The sequence below is a fragment of the Bemisia tabaci genome, chromosome 6 (genome assembly GCF_918797505.1).
Source record: "Bemisia tabaci chromosome 6, PGI_BMITA_v3".
In the NCBI taxonomy this organism is placed as follows: domain Eukaryota; kingdom Metazoa; phylum Arthropoda; class Insecta; order Hemiptera; family Aleyrodidae; genus Bemisia; species Bemisia tabaci.
In genome coordinates this window covers 17,842,884-17,867,085 of record NC_092798.1, presented here as the reverse complement: position 1 = coordinate 17,867,085, position 24,202 = coordinate 17,842,884, and the positions used below count along the sequence as shown (strand labels likewise).

General features: G+C 35.4%; 1 protein-coding gene across 1 annotated transcript; it reads right to left on the bottom strand.

Annotated features, from left to right (window-relative positions):
- Positions 1-1,384: 1,384 nt before the first annotated feature.
- On the bottom strand, positions 1,385-23,872 carry LOC109041660 (U2 snRNP-associated SURP motif-containing protein). The gene is made up of 22 exons (XM_019058072.2): positions 23,647-23,872; positions 22,401-22,451; positions 21,795-21,911; positions 20,396-20,489; positions 18,833-19,028; positions 16,944-17,026; positions 16,157-16,245; positions 15,210-15,375; positions 14,053-14,216; positions 13,601-13,660; positions 13,310-13,353; positions 12,032-12,136; positions 11,207-11,322; positions 10,418-10,689; positions 9,122-9,201; positions 8,603-8,792; positions 7,960-8,173; positions 7,108-7,396; positions 6,258-6,417; positions 5,348-5,445; positions 4,257-4,325; positions 1,385-3,196 (listed from the first exon to the last, which is right to left on the bottom strand). The coding sequence occupies exons 1-22, from the start codon at positions 23,650-23,652 to the stop codon at positions 2,914-2,916; spliced, it is 2,946 nt and encodes a 981-aa protein (XP_018913617.2). The 5' UTR covers positions 23,653-23,872; the 3' UTR covers positions 1,385-2,913.
- Between the last annotated feature and the right edge of the window lie 330 nt (positions 23,873-24,202).

The window sequence follows — 24,202 nt, the reverse complement described above, 5'->3', positions numbered from 1 at the left end:
TGGGCCAAATCCAGGGGGGGGCCAAAATCGGCGTTTTTGGAACAACCTCTTTGAATCATGATCATCTCTAAATTTTTCTGAAAAGAATTCCAGTCTCATAACTGTTAGAAATTATGCAGCCATGTTGAGAACAGTGCAGCTCCATATCAGCTTCACTGGGTTATCAAAAAACTATCCAACCTAATGCTTCAATAGAATACACTGCAAAATTTTTCCCCGATCATTTTATTGCAGTATAACAATGTATACATGGGAAAAATGTGGGCATTCTTTGGGAATGTAACTTTTATGGCTGTATGATGAACTTGTGTTTACAAATGAACTAAATCTTAAATGATCCCCCATTAAATTTTGCGCAAATTAGGGGCAAGATTTCATTGTGCTTACCATTTCATCAAATCTCCGTTTTAGCTCAGATAGAATAAATTTTATCAAATACCTGCTTTAGCTCTTGGTTCTTCTTAAACTCTGTAACACCATGGGCAGTTACATTTAGAGACAGAGCTAACCATTCTTTGACTACAAACTCATACTGTAACTCCATATGTTAAGTCAGAGCCATATAGTTTCCAATAAGCGTAGCATTACAGAAGCATGCCGTTTTCAAAATACCCTGTTCAACTGTTTGTGACCATCATTACTATATGATACATCATGCAGATCTATGGAGAGAAGTAAAAACATTTATCTTCACCAGCTTGAACTCTCTTAAAATCCATTTCATCTCACAATTACTTTGTCTGCTGGCAGTTGTGATCCTTCCCTCATTTTTTCAATACCTGATTCCTGTCATGTAAGCCTTTTTTTCATCAAGTTCACTGTTTACTTAGTGAAATGAAAATGTGATAATGTTAATAAGAAATATTGTTTCTGTGTGCAATAACTGTTGATGTTATATTTGTTTCCAATTTTAAATAATATTATTTGCTTCATTTCATATAAAAGTTTATTTTGTTTTGTTTCATCCCGTTCATTTTTGTTCTATGTTTCCTCTCCACTTTTTTACTTATTTTTTCAATTAATTATTTTTTGAACTTTTCTTGTTTGACTGATTTGTTTCTCCTGAAAGTACGTTATAAGAAAATAACTTAATGTAAGTAAATAAATTTTGTTACATTTAGTTTACGCAATATCTGGGTTTAAGTACGCCTATTTATGTAAACATGTATTATCATTTCTGTATATGTGAAATAAATTATATTCCGTAAATTCGCTGCCTTTTACTCTGTTTCCAATTTTGCCTCTAAGAACATTTTTCGTTTCGTAGATTTTAAAACATAGCATGAAGCTGTGGAGTTTTAAAGATAACATATAATAAAGTAATAGATTATAGACAAGGCTACTAACAATAAGTGGCTTGTACATTTTTAATAAAACACAGAAGTCAAATTTTATCGAAACATTACTTTTATTTTATTTTTTTTATTCTTTCATTTTTAGTTGTTTTACATAATAATACACATTTTCTCTAAGTGTAATAGATACAAAACTTCTTAATCACAAAAAATTCTTGAAACAGAATTTAAAGAATCATAGACAGAAAAAGTCTCAAAGCTTTTTAAGGACAGCATCCTACCTGAATTGTCTACCGAACAGCTCGTAAAGGAATTTAGTTTTTTTCTTTCTTCAAAGGTGCCTCTTGCTGATGTAAAGAAATCTAAATGTTAGGCCCACTTTCATAAGCATTTGCCTCATTCTTCATCTACAATGTAAGCAAGTCTTTTGAGAGAAAATTACGAAGCACTTTTTTTTACATAATAACAATACATTGATAAGTAAAAAAAAACCTGCTTGCAACCGTGTAACAAATTATCCTCTTTGTAAGGACGGAACATGCCTCTATTTTCATTGGCACCTCATCACATTATTTGCTATCAGAAAAAGTAGGAAAAAAAATTCCATTACTGCAATTACTACACACTTTGGAACCTCTATGGGCACTGCTCAAGCAGTTACAAATTAGACATCACCCAATGTAGAGGGAGGACAGCTACCTAAGCGACATCGTTTGGATAGATATTAATCATACAATGTTACGATAGAATTTTACGAAAATGCAATGCGTTTCCGGTGATTTTTCTTCTTCACCTAAGAAATATTAACACAATTTTTTCCCATTTTTTTGGATAGTGCTCATGTCATAGTAACTGTTCCCACCACTAAAAGTATTTTAACTTCAAAAATTGGATCATAAAATTTATTGCTTAAAAGTGTTAAGGGACACATTGTAATGGACCAGCTGTGTTATACTTGTGTCAGATATAATAAAATAAAAAATATCAGAGGAAGATAATCATGACTTTTGCAATGTTCCATACTCTTCCTTCTTATCTAGCATCTGAGAGATGTATCTACTCCAACGTTTGAGGCTTCTCAAGATGTCTCAAAAGATGAGTAGAAGGTTGACTTAGAAATACGGTATTGAATGCCATAGGATTCAATTAAGGGAAAGCAGAAGCTTGAGAAATGGTTCCAAATTAGCCAATCACGCTATCATAGAAATACAAGTAATTGGTTTCCTTGATTACCACGTGTCCATCATAAGAACTTAAAACATACACAGTCAGTACCCTTTGATGATAAAAACGGCCTCTGCAAGAAACTAAGATCCATTTTTGAGACTCAAATGATCAACTGATTCTTTTTGACTAGCTTTTCCTTATGTGTTCATTACATTCGAGTGAAAAACGAACAAAAGTGAGGTAAGTCAGACACTCCCTCTTTGGAAATAGATGCTGGGTACATAAATAACTCAGCAAGCATGAGCTGAGCTTTGCAGCACCTTGGGATGAAAACAATTAAGTAGATACTCATACCTATTGAAACACCAAAAACTGAATGTAAGTCTGATCAGGAAGAGTATCCGTCGCAATACAATCTAGATTGAAATAATTGTTCTGCATATTCACTGGGTCAATGTTTATGTTTATGTTTATGCTTCCTTGAAGAGCTAGGAGGAGGAGACGGTGAGTAGGTAGAACGGGAATATTTGTAGCGATAAGAGGATGAGGGAGAAAGAGGTGAGTATTCTCGCCTACTTCTACTGCGATGCGGGGAATCCGGGGAAGCTGCTTTGCGTTTGATACGAGGTGGAGAGGGCGTATGAATATGTGAAGACTTTTTGCTGGATCGCACAGACTGAGGAGATCTCCCACGGTGCACCTTGCGAGAGGGACTTCGACTACCACTATGAGATCTAAAACAGATAACGATAAATGCAGAACTTCAAAGAATAACTACACACATAAGGGTGTTCACACAGACCCTTGCAGGTAAGCTTTTCATCCTCCATATTCCAAAATACATATACACTTCGATAAGGGCGTGGTTGCTGGCAATAACTGGCTCTATCAGAACTGCGTAAGCTCGGTAAAACTGATATACATGGTGCCGAATCATTTGCGCCATTTATGAAAACTCTAAGAGCAATCAGTGTGGGTCATCTTACAGTTCATAATTTAACGGAACTGTTTCGAAAGCTTTTCATGAGAGATACTAATACATACTTAAAGAGTACATAGAGTCGTAATGTAAGTGAGAGAGTTGGTGCCACTTTTAAGCATTTTCCAGGTCCCGAATTCCAAGACTCCTGTGTGACGCCGGGTAAATTTTTCGATACATTATTGGTTGTCTTTGATACACGGGGACCAATGAGGACCTGGCCATCCGATGTAAATACAGAAGATAGGAATTACTATGCATTCCACACCGCCGTTTTGGATCGAACATGTATCGAAAAAGTGACCAGAGTTCGGCGCTCACCTAGCCCAGATTTCGTCGACAAGAACATGGCGCCAGCTCTCCCATTTACATTACGACTCTATGTACTCTATGTATATACTATGTTAATGAGGTAATTAACGTTGTTGTCAAGTTGCAGATTGACCACGACCATAGAAGTGGAGCCAAGCTACATCAAGATGTAAGTAAGAAAAAAAAGGTCTGAAAATTTTGGTTCTTGTCTACCTAATTCTGTCTGTTTGGATGTTTACAAATATTTTTGTTTGGGAAGTTTCATTGGCCTAAAACGCCAGTCAAATAGTTCAACTTGAACCATTTTTAGTCACAAACTGTATTACAATTGGCTGCCACTGAAGAACTTTCTGATGAGGTAGAGGAAGACAGCCTAATTTTGAATAAAAAATTGTACTTCTACAGTATTATGGTTGAAACTTAGAAGACCTTTGGATAAACTTTATCAAGAACAGAGAATGAAAGTGAACAAATCTAACAAAGTAACAAGAAAAACTACAAACCTATGAGATTTCTTATGCCCGGGGGAAAGACTTCGAGATTTACTTCTGGAACGCTTATGTTTACGACTCCTGTGAAAAAATAGGACCAATTAAAAGTATATCAAAGCAGAGAGAGTATACAAATCGAACTAATAAGAAAATGGTATCGAAGTTCATCATTACAAGGGGATAGTTGGGTTTCATTGTGACAATCAATGACAAATTCAGAAGGATCTACTTGGACTTTTTGTACCTTTGAGAACAAGATGATTCCCTCTCTCCCCTCCCATGCATTTTTTATACTAGAACAATTGCAAATATAATAGCAAAGGCTGCCTTTGAAATGATTCTCAGAAGTCCTGGATAATAGCTCTTAACAGTCAAAGGCCGCCATTTTAGCTTCATAGAGGCAAGAAAATTGGACTAGAGAGTGCAAAAGGGCCTTACTCTACTAAATTGGCCGCAATCAACATCAACCTGATCTTCAAAATATTTTCAGGGTTGATTGAAAAACACTTCTGAGTCCAGAACACTCACTGTTTTTGAAAGTAAATAACTAGGGGAAGGAGCAAAGTTGAAACTTTAGAACGGCATAGCTTTTTAACAGTTTGTTGTAGAAAGATGAGTCTTGGACTTAAGATTTAGAGAAGATGACTAAATTTTTATGCTTAGTATATATATTACGTAAGTGTAAACGCAGCATAATTTGTAAACTTAATTTACATAATATGCAAAAGTAAACGTAGCATAAGATATCCTCAGTTCCCGCAGGAGGATGGGGGGGGGAGGCATTATTATGCTCACTTGATACAAAACTTATGGTTGACCGGTTAAAAACCTGATATTTTTACAAATTTGAGCTAAAAAACATAGAAATCCATCATCATCAGAACCCACTTATATTGGAAGGTTCCGCCAATCTGGGAGCGTTCCGTTACAAGCAAGATTTACTGTATCACCTAATTACTAAAAAATGAATTGGGACATACTTGATATTTTCATACACTGCACCTAGTTTTGTAGATGAAATAATGCTGATAAAAAAGTTTTGATCACACTATGTAGAGGATAATTTTCTTCGAAATGAGAAGATGAAAAAAATGAATACTTACTCAACCATATCCACATACTCGTCAGGTGATATACTGCGACGTACAGATTTTTCACTTGATTTATCCTTTTTGCTATCTAGTTTTTCTCCTTTCTCAGCCTAAAATGACAGTGACTTGGATTAGAGAATGATAATTTTTTAATGGTAACAATCAATTTGCTGGTAGGTGACAAGGGAAAGATTTTCTGACTTTCTTACAACATTAACTACTTTTTTATTGCACGCTTAAGAATTTGACTTTCTTTCTCAAACTCTACATAAAATACTTTTTCAACAATGGGTGATTATTTTCATGTTTCCAGATCAAGTAATTCTCAGCCATGAAAAAGGTGGAAAAAAGAAAAAAACCAAAACAAATTACAGAGTACTTTGTTACTTGACAATCCAGTTTCTTTCTTCCTCTAGAAAGCTTCAACAGAAAATTTGAGGATACTTCGGTTTTACAAATAGCTGGTTTCATAAGAGTCCTATTTTTACATATCAAGTTTTAAATCTAAATGCTTGTTTGGGTTCTTTTAAAAGTTAATTATAAGGCTTACTGCAATTTGTACATGAAAAATTTGTAGGCTTCTCTCTACCCCATCCTATTTTTCTCTTGCTTTTTTCACTCTTGAAATATTGGCACTTTTGAGCCTAATAACCCATGAACATAGACATCTTTAAGCGCTGAAACCTGTCATAGCCCCGAGTCATAAATCCTTTGACCACTTCAAACACAGATTTTTTGTTTAAGATTGACAGAGAGAATGGAACAATTTTATGAGAGCCACAGATGAAAAAAATTAAAATCTATTAACGAAAATTCATAAAAATCCAGAAGCTTAAAGCAATATGGAAAGTGACATAGAGGGGGAAAAAAAAGAAAACAAACAAACAAAACAGTATTCAAAAGAATAAAAAAAAAAAGAAACCTTTCTGAGAAGTTTCCGCCTATAATGTGCAACTTGTTGTTGAATAGTCCATCCTGACTTGAGTGTTCGATCGCCAAATTCCAATTCATCTTGGTATTGCATAACTTTCACTTCCACCTCCCGAAGCTTTGCTCTTCGAAAATCGTCGTCACCAGCGATTCTGCAAACAATTTTACCTCGTTAATTCATTCAATTTTTGCAAAAGAAGAGGTATTTGCTTAACAAATTCAGAAGGTAGTGAGTAGAAGTCATTGGCTTCCCATCTCTTAGAAGCTGTAATTTACTTGCCAGCATTAGATATTTCAGGACACACTCTAACATTAAGTAACGAAAACTACTTAGGAATTTTAGTTTCAGAGTGCTAATTAAACAAACAATTAAGTAGAAACTAAAATATTAGGGAAGGACTAAGATTTTTGAATGTCAATTTCTTTAAAAAACCATTCTGTACATTATTTTCTTCTTCTTTTTTACCAATTTTCAAACAGCCCACAGGGCTAATTCCACATTTAACACCTTAACCTCAGGTGACCATTGCCTGAAACCATCATGACATCTTGACTCATGTCACCTGGCCGAGAATCGAGCCCTGAAACTCTTAGTCATAGGGCCAGCACTGCACTCACCACACCACAGAGGGCATCTTGAAGAGGTATGACACGTTTTTCAAGACATACAATTTTTCTACTGGACTTGCAGGCTTAAAATTACACTTAAAATCTGTTTACATAGAAAACCTGATAAAACTGGATTTTAAAAATAATAATCACACAAAAAACTGGAACTTATAGGAAAAAGTGAGAATTGAGTGACATTTGAGTTTTGAAAGATTGAGTGATAACACACTTACACAGCATCATGACCTGGGGTAACATCTTCCAAATCTTGAGATTGAGAGTCTTGAGTAACGGAGTCCTGTGAAGTCTCATCTTTGGGCTGAGGTACGCTCTCCGGTTTCTCTGGAGCAGATTCTTGAAGCTTACCCATTTCCATAAGTTCCCATTTGCTAGTTGTCATTGCTTCTGCCTCAGCTTGCTCTGGATCCACTGTTTCCCATCTGGATGGCACAAATGTTGCCGACTTCGTGGGGGCGTCCTCGTTGTCGAGTGGAACTCCATCAATGTCTTCGTCATCCTCCACTGAGACGAAACAAAACATGATAAAATAAAGATACTGACTGAGAGGCTCAAAAACTTAATGCCCTCTTGCATGAATATGAGCTAGAAGATAAATTTATTCCTAATCAGTTATTTTCCATAATTCTTCATAATGCTGATATGAAAAATTTTGATAGGGCTGAGCTCACTAAGTACTTTTGTTTATGAAGTATCTAAGAGTTTTTTAAAAGTTCAAACTTTCCATGTTACAAAATTGACCTAAAAACCTGAATTTATAAAGGAGATATGACTTAGCAATTTTTCCCAAACTTTCGCTAATTTTTCCGTAAAGGTAAAAACAAAATTGACGAATTTTTTCAGTAAAAATTTCCAACAATTTTTCGGTAAAAATAGAATTTGTGAGGGGCATTGTTGCAACAATTAAATGCAGTTTTGTTTCTTCATCTGAGAAATGACGAATTACCATTTTTTGCGCAAACCATGTGCTACAAAACTACTAGTCTCGTTCAACTTGAGGACAAGAATAAGTATTGGAAAATTCAAATTTCTTCCTTGTAAAATATCTGTCGTGTGAACAAACTTACTCGGTAAACCGTCTATGTCTGTATCTAGTGGGCGGCTGGAGGACGGTGGCAGATGATTTTTCATGGCTGATTTCAAAAGAGCTGCTCCATCAAGAGGAATACCATCTAGATCTTCTTCTCCAGGTTCATCAACGTCAGATAATGGAGCTCCATCCACATCTTCCAAGTGTTTCATGTCATCATCCATTGGGATCCCTCCAATTCCATCATCCGGCTGAAACACATTATGCATTATAAAAACTGGAAAAGGAAAAGCCAAAAAATCAAGGTATCAAGTTGCTAACGTAAATGAGGTAAACAGAGCGCTGAAGTAAACTAAAATTAAAAATTGAGATTTTAAATTTTAAAAATTAATAACTAGAAAAGAAATGAATGACTTTAAAAACAAATTACAGTGATTCAAATAATAGATAAAATTACAAAAAATATAATAATTAAGAAGAAGGAATGTTCCTCCATTTTTCCATTTTATAAGGGAAAAGGTTTTACAGACGGCCTAATGCAAAACACACAAGTGTGGGTAAAAGCTTGGTAGGAATGAACAAGAGAGATTCTCTATCCTATAAAAACTTTTCGATTGGATATTATGCTGAAAGTATACATTGAGAAACTATAGATTTGAAAATAATTAATTTTGACTCACAGTTGATGATGAACCTGTGAAGGTATTTTGACATTTGATCAGAAAGTCCCTGGAATAAATAGCCCAATCATCCCATGCTCTAAGAACACGCATAACTCGAGCCCGAAATCCTTCAGCTTTCAGTCGACTTTCAATAGCTTCATGAGTTGCACGCAAAAACCCAAAAATTTGCAACAGTCTTGACTCCAACCTGGTGATTGAACAAGAATGATAATAAGACAATATGATGTTGCAACGCATAAATGAAATTTAACAACAAAAAAGACACGGAGCTAGATTGGGATGACAGCGAATTTTCAGAGAAAGACTTTCTGCTGCGAGAACACTCTACACATCACTGTATGAAAAAAAAGAAAAAAATCTTGATTTCTTATAGATAACAAGATTTAATGAGACAGTGTGGATATTTTTGACTGCTTTCCCTTTTTAATTTTGGGATGCAACTCTTGGAAAGAGAAACATAGTTGGGAATATGAACACACAAAATTGGAAAAGTACTTATAGTCATTAAAATGTTACCCTCTTCGGTAGAATGATGCATTTTGTATTTTGACACTGCAATTGTGTAAGATGTCGGAAACTAAATAAAAACGAGCAATCTGGAAAAAAGAAGAGGAAAAAAATGTTAGTTTGTTTCATTTACAGATTTGATTGTTCATACATTTTCATTGAAATATGAAACAGAGCAAGACAAGTTTACTATGAGAGCATGGATGGAGACAGAAATGGTACGATACACTTTGCTCTTTTTATCATTTTTTTCAAACTGTGTTTCAAAAGTGTGATATATCCTATTGATTCAGTAATAAATATATCTCAGCAGATTTTGACTTTTTAGCGAGAAAAGAATGATAGCCCCTGCATAAGAGCCACAAGAATTGTTCTCAACCAATAAATTTGGAAAACCCAGAGAAATGAAAGCAGGATTCTTCTGGGGAAAAACTGTTGCACTTGATACAGTAGTCAAAATCTGTATCGAATGCGACAGTTTTCTCTTAGAATCTTGATTTCATTTTTCTAAATTCTGCGAAATTTTTGGTTTGGAATGGTTTTTTGGGCTCATGCCCAGGGGCGAAACTGTGAAAATTATCTGAGATTTTTTACTTCATCAATGCAATAAATTGCACAACGGTGGGACAACACCAAGGACCCAGAACGAGTTACCTTAAAGTATTCAAAATCAATTCAACTCTCATGGCATACTGATAGGAATATTCTTCAGCTTTGATAACTTTAATTAACCTGTTCAGTCCCACATCTGAGTATTCTTGTGTGGCATGGAACGTCTTCCACAATATAAACCTGAATTTTCTCTGGTTCAAACCTCGACATGTTTTTTTAATATTGCTGCAATAATTCAGTTGACACGGGTATGTGATGCAATGTAACTTGAGCTGATTTTCAACAGAGAGTAGGTTGCTCTGTTTATAAAAAGAGATAAATCAATTACTCCTTCTCGATGCTGCAACCGCATTATCAAAGATGGCCACTGGCACCCAATTTTGCATCGAAAGAAATCTTGATCGTATTGTTTATTTTGGAAAATAATATGGTTTTCGAAACCTTTGGGTCACTCTAAAGTGGATGGAAATTGAAAACGGCCCCACATTCTTTAAAAAAAGAAAAGAAAAAAAAGAGAGAGTTTAGAAAATTGAGATATTTATTTAAGATCAACGATCCCAAAAATAAGCTCAGGGTGTATTCTGTGGTTACTCTGACCTACTACTGAACACAAAAAAATTACAGTTGAGCCATTTTGCATACATCTGAGATCATTCCTTCACAAAAAATATCTTCATGATAAATTTGCCTCACCTTTTTATGGAGAGCTGTGCTAACGTTCGAAAGTGATTCTGCAATACAATCACAGATCTCCTCTGCTGCATCAGCATGCTCAATGCAAAATACCATGACTTCAGCTATTTTCAGTTTGTCTGGCACCATTCCCCTCAATAAATCTTCTAATCTATCACGCTGTGTTGCGCTTAAACTACCCTTTGTTCGAGAATCTACTTCCTCTTCAATTAGTTCCTCAGGCATACCTTGCGTGTAAGGATGAATTGGTGGGGGCCGCCATATTGAGCCACCTAAAATAAAAGTACAAATTAACATGGTGATGACTGGACAGTTAAGGTTTTTGGAGCTGAAACCCGCAGAAAGAAAACTTGCATGGCTAGCCATCAAGGTAAGTTGAAAAGAACCTCAGTGGCTTGTCTCATAGAAAAGGATGAAAAGAATTGAAAACAATTATTATGTTGGCTCCTAGAGGCTAGATACCATCACAATTTACTCACAATGGTGAAGACAGTGGAATCATTCTAAACATAGAAAGCGTTCTATGCAATACTTGAATTTTGGAAATACTAAAAAAAAAAACAGGACTGAAAGTAAATGCATGAGTATGAGGAAACAAGACAGAGAAAAATCTGATTAGAAGTTTAAAAAAATCCAGATTGAACATTACGTATTTTATGAACATCCTTTAAAAACATTTCAAACTTTCTAGTAATTTTAGCAATACCATTAACAAAAAGAGTTTCCCTGAATGCATTGGTTTTATTCACTGAAGGTATAAGTCTATGAAGTTTAGAATTAGAGTTTCACCTTTAAACATCCTGAATTCTTCAGTCCTCCATTCTCTTTGCTGATCTCCTTGAAGAAGAGAGAATAATTTCCACCTATAGTAAACATGGGCAGGACTTTGATTCTCAAACAAAAACCTAGGACAGAAAGACATTTTTCAATTAGTGAACAATTGTTGGAGACGATCAAATCATCAAAATGATCACAGTAAAAGAGGAGACCCCCAAAAAAAACCGAGGAACTTGCTATGATGCCTACAAGAATCGGCAACAGTTTCAAGTTTTTTTGTCAGCAGAGGTAATTAGCAGCTGTGTAGAAAGTAATAAAACATCCTGCAACATTAAAAATTGGCCCAGCACCTATACATAGCTTGTAGTTGCATATCTATTATCCAGGCAACGAACCTCCTAATTATGAACATTGCTGGGTCACAGCAAAATTCCAGGGGTTTTTTGGCCCTCCTCCTTTCCTATATTGTACACATACAACCAAATTTTTGGGAAAGAACTTGATTCATACACAGCGTTAAGATTTTAGTTAATCTACTATGCAATAGAGCTTGATTCAAACTGTTCCTGCGTTGCACAAATATCTTACTCTGATCCTGATCCTACCTTGCTTCAGTAACTTGTTTGATCTGACAGCCTTAGTTTCCTCTGATAAATTTCATTCTTCCTACACTTCGATTTGATGACCAATTCAATTTTAAGTTATATTTTAGTATAGCTTCCAGAGACTAAAGGGTGACACTCTATTCCCTGTTTAAGAATATTTGATTTAAAAGTTTCTCAAAAAGTTTCTAATGGCGCTACTATGTGACAATGAAAACTCTGAAAATCCATTCACCTAAACATCGGGTTGGAAATTTCTTTGTTCATGACCATTGCTTCAAACATGGGTCCTTCTCTAATGACAAACTCGATCATCCGGTGTATCAACATCAATAATGACCTGCAAGAATAAAAATCAAAGAAACAGGTGATTAAATGCTGAACTTTTTTATCGTTGGTCAACTAGACACTTCACTAAATGAATTGGATCTATTTAGAGCTGAATGATGCAGCACTTTCAGTTTCACCAAAAATTCTAACAAGATGTCAGGTTGATATCACTTCAGCAAGATGTGGAAGTAGCGAAACCTGGATGTGCTGTACTGGATTAATAGGAGCAAACCATTAGACAGAAACAGCCTCTCCTGTTTGTAGAATTAGATGCATTAAAACAAAAGCAGTCTACCTACATTAGAATTTTTAAGGAAAGACATAAGAGTGGTAGTTCAGAACTGGTGGCATATATTGGATACTGAAGTACACAAAATTATCACCAACAGACTGTAACAATGAGCACTCAGAAACCATTCAAAACTCCATTGAGAGTCAGAGCCAGTTAGGGGTTTTTTAACTCCTCTACAGATCACGCTTGATGGGCTTAGATCAATCTGATAACAGAATAATCTTAAGAATTTTCCGATCTACTCCTGGAGCTGGTTTGCTCTGATTTATGGTTCCAATTGCCGCTCTGTTCCCATAATTTCTCCAAGTACCATGGCATCAATTGAATCAGATAATGGGAGCTGTAAAGTGGAGCGTGTAAATTGGCAGATTTCGAAAACGTAAATCAAAAATCCCGCCATTAACCGAGGATTTTTGCACTCAACTCCAATGTCAGACTAACCTGAGTCTACCGACCTTGTCTAAATATAGAATTCCGGTGTGTAATAGAGCTCTAGTTTGGAGCTGCATCATTTAAAATAAGCCTATCTCCAATGCAATTTTAGTTTGAATTCTATATCTATTCTTGACAGTCTCATCTTTTTACGTCTCAACATTATATCATAATATTACTTGCTAAAGTGCTTGAGCATAAAATTCCATAAATAGGTCCGAAAGCTGCTTGAACAAATTATTTTCTTAAAGGAAAGAGTGTATCCCTTGATTAACAAAAAAATATTGTTACATAAAAATAAATGTGAAGAGTCATTCAATCATACATCGTATCTGATCTTAAGCTAATTTCAAAGGAAAAATACATTGAAAAAATTTGACCGTGTATTTTTGGAGGGTAAATTACTGGAACAAGATAAACCTTACCTCTAAGAAGAAAAAATATGAGAATATACGTTACCTTTCTGTAGGAATAACTACTTTTACAATGGCTTGCGACAAGATCTGTAATAGAATAATCAGAATTTTTGGGTAAGTTAAAACAGCATTCTAATGATTAAAATTGTTACTAAGGACATAAGTCAATCGACTGATCTGTAGCACCCAGGAGATATAGCTAACTATATAGATTTTATGCTGGTTAAATTGCAAAAAGAATTACATCAAGCTATTGGGATACAGTGCATTTTCAAATTAGTACTCTTAATTGAATGAAATAAAGTCTAAAAGAGAAGGCAGAAAATTGGCTTACCTTATCCAGTTTACGAGTCTCTTCTGGAGAGAGGTTATCATGAGGCCTAATGTGGGGGAGCTAAAGAACAAAAGAGAAAATTAATCAAACATTTCAGAAATGTAATTGAACAAGTTTTGTTCTAGTTTTCCCATATAAATGTTAGAAATACTGCCTCTCAGGGCATTTCTGATCTAAATTCTCTTTTCTGATTAACCTTCAAATGGTTTGGAATTACAAAAGCATTAGAAGGCATCAAGAAAAACAGTCTTTTTCGTCAAGCAGTTGGTTTAATTTAGACAAAACTATTACTTGTTGGAAAACTAAAACCTTAAAACTTCACCATTTTTGGCTTATGTCAAATGTAATAATTCAGAACTAGAAACTTGAAAAACTTAGATTTGAGAGAATTTGAAAATATATTTACTTCATTCAAAAGGGCTATATTTAGCACTAATTCCTAGAGAACTTACATGGTGCTTATCTCTAGGATGTGGTTGAGCATTGAAAGGCAGACCAGATGGAGGTGGAGGAATGGTCAACTCCAGGAGCTTCGGCGGTATGTAAATAGGATGAGAAGGAATCGGAACACCTTTTCCCCAACCTAGCTTCATTTCATATGACATTACATCTTTCCCTGAGGGAAAAAAAATCTTAAAGTTAGAGCAACTAGGACTCATTTTACACTAGAGTGTCTACTAAAACTGGCTGGCTAAAAGTCAGACAGTGCTTTTTCAGTATCTCTATAGGACGAAATTCAAAAGATTTCGAAAATTTGAAATTCACGTTAAAAACGCAACAAAAATGACATAGCCACAAAATTTTATTGGTGGCCCTAAGATTAACTTACCGCACAAGCCCGATCTTGCAAGCAAATACTGCTCAAAAAATCAATACGCACCGGATTGCATACTTTCCCAGCTGCCTTAAAAAACATGCATTGTAAAAAGCAGAATATTCCGCACTTTCTTGTGGAATTCCTGTACTTCTTCAGTGCTTTTGGACCGCCCTTAAAAAATCAGTGCTATTTCTGGAAATCTCAGGGCAGTAGACACCGTGGACACCTCAGATATGGAGACTGCATGACACTACAGGCCTCGATTGACTTTCACACTCATACATACTTTCCATGAAAAAACTTATGATTTATCCCTTGAAAAATTAAAAAAGTTCTGAAAAATGGTTGTTTAGTTCTTATGAGACATATCTATGCTGGCCGAAGCAAGCATCATAGCAGTCTCATTTTTTTTAACTCTGGAAGGACAAAAACAAATCTCTTAATTACAATTTTCTCATTTTTATTTGATATTTTGGAACTTGGAAGATTCTATAAAACAGGAAAACAGGCTGGTTTCAATGTGAGATCCCTGCATTTTTTCCAAAAACTGACCCACAGCAAAACTTTGAAATAAGTTACCAAAAAGTTGCGTTGATCAATTTTTACACTTAAGAGAAAAAACCAGATGGCATTGTTGAGCAGGCCATTGATAGTCTATTGATATTAACCCACCAGTTCATGCTGCAACAGCACTTACGGCAAGAAAGTGACTCTCGTGAATTAAATTCTCAAATTGAACACATGACCATTGGTCCTCATTATTGAGCTGAAAAAATGGATTATTGAATTTACCATTCAAATTTCGGAGAGCTCTTTCCCCATCTTTCCTATTCATAAACGCAACAAAACCACAATTTCTACCACGAGCCTTTTCTTCGTCAGATCTTGGCCACATGATTTTAATACTAGCGAGGGGTCCATATTTCCCAAACACTTCCATCAATTGCTGTTCTGTGATCTGCAAAATTTTCAAAACAATAATCAACTGTAATAGAGTATCTTGAAAATGACATGAAAAAAACAAATGGATTGCACAAGCCTCAAAACTATAAAGAGTCAACTGAGAAGTTATAGTTCATGGCATTGAAGTATTTTTTTCTAACTCTAATGAGTTGTTAATTCACCATTTGCTCCGTTTGATTAACAGCACCTTTTATTGGATCGACCTTGGGGAAAAAAAAAGAAGAAAAATCGGGTTTGATAGCTATGGCTAACTGTTAACATTTGACAAAAGGACTGTATGCTTTGAACTGAATATTTTTTGCTACCACAATTTCATTCCTTTATTTCTTCCAAACAAAAAAACCACTAATCAAGGCAGACCGACCAAGATGATGAAGAAAGGACAATTAGGAAATAACAATAAGACACTTCAAAGCAGTTAGTAAAAGGGTTTAAGGAGTCATTCATAAAATACGTAATGCTGTAGGGGGGGTTGAGGAGAGCTTTATGCCATTTTGTTTTTACGTTTTAAAGATAGGGACCTACAACACAACAGCATAACCAAGAAAGGCAAGGGAGGGGGTCGAAAAATTCCAAAATTAGCATTGTGTATTTTATGAACAACTCCTTAAATCCCTAGAACTATGGGCAAATTACATTAAAATGCCTGACACACAAAGTGTTGAATAGCTTCACTTTTGTTCATGGACTGTTCACAACCCTGAAAAATTTGAACAACGGGGATAAAGAAAAAAAGTAATATCGATAGGTACTATTAATGAATACAAGGAACTTACTTTTGGATTTAAATTTCCCAGGTATAAATTAGTTGTAGTCGGATCTCCTGGATCAAATGAACCTGATTTCACATCATCAGCCAGGAAAGCTAGAATGATGTACAATGATTGAATGGTAAATTGAAATGGTACACAGTAGGAAGAATTTTGATGAGAATGTACAGTTTTAATCAATTTGCTTGCGTTAATAGATGTGTTTGTTTACCTATATAGACTTGGTTTAGTAGCTTTGTCATTTTGGCATACCGATTAGCAATGGTCACAATAAATTACATACTTAATAACGATGGTTGAAACCAAAACGAACAAAAATAACCTCATATCCAAATTCTGTGAGTAAATTTTATTAGTTCATTAAAATATTGTCATTAATGAGTCTTTAATCAATTAATGACTCATAGAATAGGAAAAATTTTGATTGCGAGACACATCTGGACGCATTTTACCACCATGCCGCAAAAAATTATAAAATTATGTGTTCCTATACATTTGAACCATCAAAACTGCGATAAAAAATTATGATGTAGCTATTTTGGCCGAGCGAAATACATGGTAAGTTTGAAAAATCCAATTAGGGATTTAGATTCATTAAAAAATTAAATTTTTTCCTCATCTCGATTTGGTAATTCCGCTTTGGGTAAAATTACCCAGGTATTTTCTGCCTATTTCACAATTTTTCTACATTAAATTTTGACTTCTTTAGAATCCTGAGGGAGTTTCTCTGAATTTTGCGAGTTTATAAAAGTTCCAATTTTCAAGTATAAAAATGAAGAAATACATTGCTTACCCGGTAATAATTTTGAGGGGTCCTCCATTGTTGATTTGAGAGCCCCTTTGTATTTATGCCTTTCTTCTCTTTCTTCTTGAATCCTAAAAAACGCAAAAATTAACGGATTATACCAAGTTCCTTGAAAAACTCAAAATGCTAGATTTCCTACTGTTCAAGGTGTTCTGAGTGAAATTTTGGTTAGAAAACATTACATGTGTTGTGGTGCTTAATTTCTTGCCATCTTCAGTGGTCCACTGCAGCCACAATAATTTTGTTTGGCATCTTAAATCAAACATTGGCCAACCTCAAAATGAAATTCTTTGGGTTATAATACCTCCATACCAAAGGTCAAACTCAGTCCATACACGGCCATAGAATAATTTACCTTCAAACTCAATTTCTCAACAACTTGATTTTAGCAAAGGCAAAAATTAACGTCTTCAGTGAATTCCTTGGGTCAAAATACTATGCGATACCAAATTTTATGAGAATCAGCCAATAACCACACATACTACGGACTCTATGACATGCAAACTTTTCAGGGATTGAATTTCTTGTCCTCTCAACATCGAGTCTCCCTGGTCTACTGGTAAAGGGCTGGATCAAAATTCTGACTTCAGACAGGGAACATGGGTTTCAACTCAAGCTCAGGGAGCGTCAATTTTACAGTAAACAACAAAGGTTACTCCATCTTCCGTGAAAGATGCTCCCATTTCCTTATGGACGCATTCAGCAGTGACGTCCTCAGAAACCGTACTGTTGTTCCGATATCTCGAAAGTTGAAACGTGTCATAACAAATGAACATAACTTCTAAAATGAACAATGGAGATAGTGCATGTGTGAGGAATTTGCGATTTGACTGTTGATTCGTATGTAAAAGTTCGCGAGAAACACGATGGTGCCACCGGTTTTCTCTGAAATCATCTTCCAAGCTCAAAAAAAGCTCTCAAGTTGAGGCCAAAATGGAGGGGATATCCGACCCTACCCTGAGAGTCCACGTCTACATCAAGACAAACTCTCCATGCAAAGATAGGGAGCAAATACATTAACAGGGCTGCCGTGTTTTCAGTTTTAGAGTCCCTTAATAAAGTGGCAGCCCTGTCAATGTATTTGCTCCCTATCTTTGCATGGAGAGTTTGTCTTGATGTAGACATGGACTCGCAGGGTAGGGTGGGATATCCCCTCCATTTTGGCCTCAACTTGAGAGCTTTTTTTGAGCTTGGGAGTTGGTTTCAAAGAAAACTAGTGGCACCATTGTGTTTCGCGCAAACTTTTACATAAGAATCAACAGTCAAATTACAAATTCCTCACACATGCAAGATCTCCATTGAGGAAAGAAAGCTAAAACTAGGCTAAAACCGAAAATTAATCCATGGAACTGTAAAATTATGAAAGGTAATCATTATCCAAAACGTTTGATGCCTGTTGCCTGCGGATTCCAGTGTAATTTCATTCAAATATTATTTTCAGAGGTTATGTTTGTTTGTTGGGGCAAATTTCGACTTTCAAGGTGATGAGACTATATCGAGATGTGACGTCACACTAAATGCGTCTATTTCAAATGCAAACTTTAAACAATGTTAGTATCATACAGAGTACATTGTTAAAAATGATACTTCCAGAGGGTCATTCCTCTAGCTGCTTTGCAGCATTTTTAAAATAGAATCTGTTGTAACAGAAGACTAATTTCATTAATTATACCTTTTCAGTTTTAGGATTTAATATGTTAATAGTTAGATCATTCATTTTTGGTCAATAATACTTGGGGAATAAATTTTTCTGAAGAAAATTGTTTATTATTCCTTTTTAACAGGAAAACTGAGCAAAAATATAGATCAATATGTTAAAAAAAGGCATGGTGCAATAAATCAAGGTTTAACCACCACTGCAAGTATAAGCCACTTACATTTTCAACTCCTCTTTGAAAAGTTCTAGATTACTTTTTTTCTTTTCACCATCTTTCCCTTTTTTCTTCTGCCGGTCATTTCTTTTGTCGCCAAGAAATTTTGCATACTCCTGGGCCTGTTCCGCTGAGGACATTGGAGTTTTCTCGAGTCGTGACTGAGGTTTGTACAACTTGCCTCTATCCCGTGCATCTTCCTCTGTCAAAAAACATTTAAAAAAAAAAAATTGAATGAACCATCCATCAACTAGGCCATTTCTTGCACTTCTAATGAGAAAGTAGTCATGGTAAAAGCAACTGAAAAACACCGGTCAGTTTAGCCCAAGAGGGATTTGCCAGAATATGGAGAATCGATAGATAAGTAACTAAAACCTTTTCAAAAGTTCTCATGAAAAAGAGGTGCTTGTTTTTCTGAGAATGTGAGAGACGTACTTGAAGGAAACTGCTCATCATGCCAGCATAAGTTGTAAATATGATAGCATCAGCCCAACCAGAATACTGGACCTACGTTTTTGTTTAAATAGTTGAAAACGGATTGTAGGTTAGAAAAGCAATATGATTATAAGATTCAGTAAATTACATATAAATGGAGTCAGGCTGATTCTGGTCAAACTCATTCTATTATGATTAATCAAAGACACCTTTTTGAAATTCATGGAAAACTTATCATACTTTGCATGCATTGTAAACAGATGGAAAGTTTGTGGAAAAAATAATAGAAGTAATGTTTTAATTTTTATTTTGCTTTTTGCTCCATAAGTAGAATAGAAGGGAATTAAGAGCTGCACCTTCTTGTTTCAGCAAAAAGAAAAAACAAATACATTGGCAACATAAAATATCTGTTGTGATAAACTTCATCAAATCAGAAGGTTTCAAAAAAATTGTGGCAAAATTTTCAAAATGACATGGCTATTCCTATTCTTGAGGCAAAAAGCCGCTTTTTGGAAAATAATAGATGAGAGTATATGTTTTCTGTAGCCTACCATATTTAGCTGCAAAGCTTTTAATGCTTTGCTTCAGTAAAGTGTATGAATGCGTTATTTGCATTGCTGTTATTTCAAGCGCATCACTGATCACAATACTTTAAGTTGTTTTCAAAATTAGGCAAAAAGCCACAGTCAAGAAGTTATGCATTTTATTTCAATGAGGAAATTAGAAATGGTATCTTTCTTGTGAAGTTTACAGAGGGAAATCTATCGATATTTTTCCTATGGATGGAATAAATAATTCCTACAATACAAGAGGCTTTTTTTACGTACCTACCGTAAGCTCATATGTTTTTCATTTGAAGTTTTTTGCCCCGATGCATGGGGCAAAACCTGGAAAAGCATTATTCTTTTTAAAAAAAAAATCTTACAACCACTGAAGTTATTTGTACAATTAGTCAATCATCAGAAACTATGCCCGAGGGTTTGTTTGAAGTATCTGTGGTCCCTCTTCTCTGTTGAAAAAAAATATTCAGTCTGGGACAAATGACATTTCACAAAATAAGTAACTCTTTACCCCCATCTACATTTTGTATGGTTTCAAGATTTCTCTTTTATAAGCAATTCATAGGAAACTTACGTCTTTTGCCTGCATCATAAGTTCCAGCTTTGACCCAAACTTTACTTGTTTTAGACGGTTCCTCTTGAAAAGTTTCAACGAATTCTTGGAATGCCTGAAATTTTGATAAAGTCGTATACATTGTAATAATAATTTTTAGTACTTGGATAAGATCATTGTATGAAGATGTGAAATATGCCAAAATTAGGAGTAACTGATGAAATCGAAAATAACTACAATACCAAAAAATATGACTTTCATTAACATCCTGAGAAAGGCTTTTTTTGACTGCTTCAGATTATTTATGTGGAATAAGCTACCACAGCCCCAGAGCGTTGGTAAAAATACTTACATACCTGTGATGAGGAATCATCCAGGCACATAGAGGGGTGTGGAAAGCCTTCCCTCATTTACACTCAATATCATAATTGATACCTTTGAGGACAAAAAAAGAAAGGAAAAAAATTCTTCCCAAAAACTCTGAATTTTCTTACCTTGAAAATTTTTTGAAAATGACAAACATGATGAACATCTGACAATCTTCTCCTTTTTTCCCCTCTCTCGCAGAATTTCCCGATCCTAAACAACTAGTCTAGTTTTTATTGGGAAGTTTCTGTATATCTGGACACATGCTCGTTCAGTGCAGTGTTCGTAACTTAGAACCATTGATTTAATCATGACATTTAATCCTATCAATTAATTCAATGTATAATCCGATATTGTCATAATGGACTACTAGACAAGGTCTCTGTTCCATGTTTCTAAATCAGAATTTCATGTAGAATATGATTCTCGCAACGAAAATTACTGAAATTAATGCCTAACTAAGATATTAACGTTTTTATTGTGCATTGGTTACAGGAAATTTATATTGCCTGGTCACAAGAAACATATTACTCTACGTGAGTCAAAACACGCCTTACAAGGGGTTCGGCAGACTTCTCAATCAAGCATTGTTCCTTTCCCACCCTTTATCGTTCAAAGTGTAAACAATTTACTACAGCAGAGACAAAGCATCATGATTGAAGCTACAGTATTTTCGTCTCGCAGAGACTGCCACAGTAACATTTAGTGTGCAATTTGACTCCTGGAGACCCTTTAGTTTCCATGAACGTGAGGTTTGCATTCACACGTCAAGAAACATGGAATATCTTGGTTCGGCGTTAGTTCCAGTAATTTTCGTTCCTTGAATCGTGTTCTATGTGACACGTAATTTTGGTTGAGAGACATGTATCAGAGTGCTTAATTTTATACCTTGTCTAAAGGTCCATTTATAATATGACGGGTCACTTTTTTATGAAATATATGCATGCATGGATTCCAGACAAAGCAATTGGCTCCAGTTCACGACGGTCTACACACGAATATATCAATATCAAAGTACGTACGAAGTTTGCAGGTTTTAATAATTTTAAAGTACCTGCGCTGCAGCCTCCTCTTGCTCTTTTTTCCGTTGTTCTTCAATTTCACGTTTGCTTAAAGCCCGTTTTCCCATGGTTCCAATTGAAAATGCCTGCAACTTTTGCTCTGGTATTTTCTGCGAATAAAAGGAAAAGGAAAACTTGATTTAGGTCACTAACAATAAACATATTTGTGATACTTGTGAGCGATCAAAACTGAAGTTTCTTCTCGTGTTGCTGCTAATGACTCATAGACAGAATAAGTAGAAACCTGCATATTTTTATGGCTGTATTACTGCTCATGGCATATACTTTTTTTTTATTGCTGAACAGTTAACACAATTTAAATCCTTAATGGTTCAATACTGAGCAAAATACACAGAAGTTCCATGCTAGCATTGGTTGAGGACAGCTTTTCAACTTCGTTGTATGATCTTCTTTTTCGTACCATGCTCATTAAAGCACTAAACAATGCCATTAGTTCAAGTCTCAGACTACATCTATTATAATAAATAACAAATTTATGTTTCCTCAAAGGAACAAAAAAAAAAAAAACTCCTTTCCGACTTGAAAAAATAATTAAAAAAATTTTGGGCTAAACAAGGAAAAAATAGAGAAAAGCAGACCTTGCTAACATCTGGCCTCCAGTCATCTTGATTTCTATCTTTTGCACTGCGCTGAAAAAGAGAATCAAATTAAGGATTCGTTAGACTTCAGAATATCTCACAGAGATAAAAAACAGACAAGAAGGATGCCACATTTTTTAATCAACACTGTGTTATCCCAAACACTATCAACTAACCTACATCTTGTAAATACTAAGTGGCTGAATGGACATGGAATAAAAATACGATCAGCTTTTAAGCTTCCCTCCATTAACATTGAATTAACTGGTATACAATGAGAAGATGATCCACTTCCTACAAGGAATCTGTGGTAATTCAATGAATTCTAAGTGCAAATACATTGCACTATCTGGACTAATTTATTGGAGTTCTTGCATGTGTCTGGATTCGCAATTAAAATTCATGTGTATTCTATGGCTTTGTCTCCTGGGGACATTTCATGGGATTTGTACCAAGTTTGAATCGCAGGAATGAAACTTCTGGGTTTTTTGCCAATTAAAGAAAACAACAAAATTTCTTCTCCTACTCTATGAGTCCTTTTGAGACTCTTCAAGAACTCAACTTGGTAGTGCGATTGGTGTTGACTAGTGTGGACTAATCGTATGTTGAGACAAATGTCAATCTCCGATTACCTCCGAATCAGTACCACTCAACAGGTTAATGCATGCAGTCAAATGGCACCACTGATACTTGGTGACCTAAACAATACTTGACTTTCCTCTCCACATCCTATGAGTTCGCTCTAACTCAACATCTTTCCCTGGGACAAGTCCAACAAAACGTCCCGTGGGGGGAAGGCCTAGCGTTAATTTTGTAGAGAAGATGATGGTATTCTCTGAAACCAACTCCAAAGCTAAAAAAGCCCTCGGAAGTCCGTGATCCAGAGGATCCCCCATGCTGCGTTGAGAGTCCACCAACTCTACACTCGGACGAACACTCCATGTATTCCAAAATTAGGTAAGTTATGATAGTAGAACTAAATTACACATGGGTAAGATTGATAGGGTACAATAACATGAAATCTCTTATCAATCTGTTTCAAACAGTTGGTGTTTTCAAGTGAGAATAACACACTGTCCGTCTCGGTCGGCGCACAAACCCTTAAATGACATTCATGGAGAGTAAATGTTGCACGTATGACTCTGGGATGAGTGACAGGCTTCAAATAGGATCCGGTCCTTTCCATGAGGATTGCAAATAAGCGTTAAATACTGAAAGTAATGCCAAAAATTGATTCCTGACTAACCTTCATTGTCGGGTGTACCGACCAAACTTTGAAAGAACAGGTCAAATTGTAGTGCTACCGGACTCAAAGAACTAAGAAATTTAAATAAGAGTGTTCAAAGTAATGAAAAAACGAATAAAATCAGAACAAGTAATAAATAAATAAGGATTTTTCAATTTAATTCTGAGACCGCAATTGAACTCCCTCATCTCGAAACACACCGCACTACATAAATAACGTAGTTGTTTACAGCAGGTAAAATGTGAATATGGAAGCCATATTATGACGAAAGGCAGTTTCAAATATCAAAAATGACTGGAACTTTGACCTGGGTGACGTCAGAGATGTAAACAAAAAAGAGTTTTCTCGGGTTTTTGCGTTTGGCCCAGATATTCCAGACCAAATTTTCATCAAAAACCAAAGTCTGTCATCGGTGTCAAACTCGCTCCTAATGTAAACAAACGAACGGCGACATAGTCCGGACATAAACAAAGCGTACCCAGAGCGGACTTCCTCGAGATGTTCCAGACTCAATTTCTCAGCGTTAGCGTTTCTTCACCTCGACAAAAGAACTTTC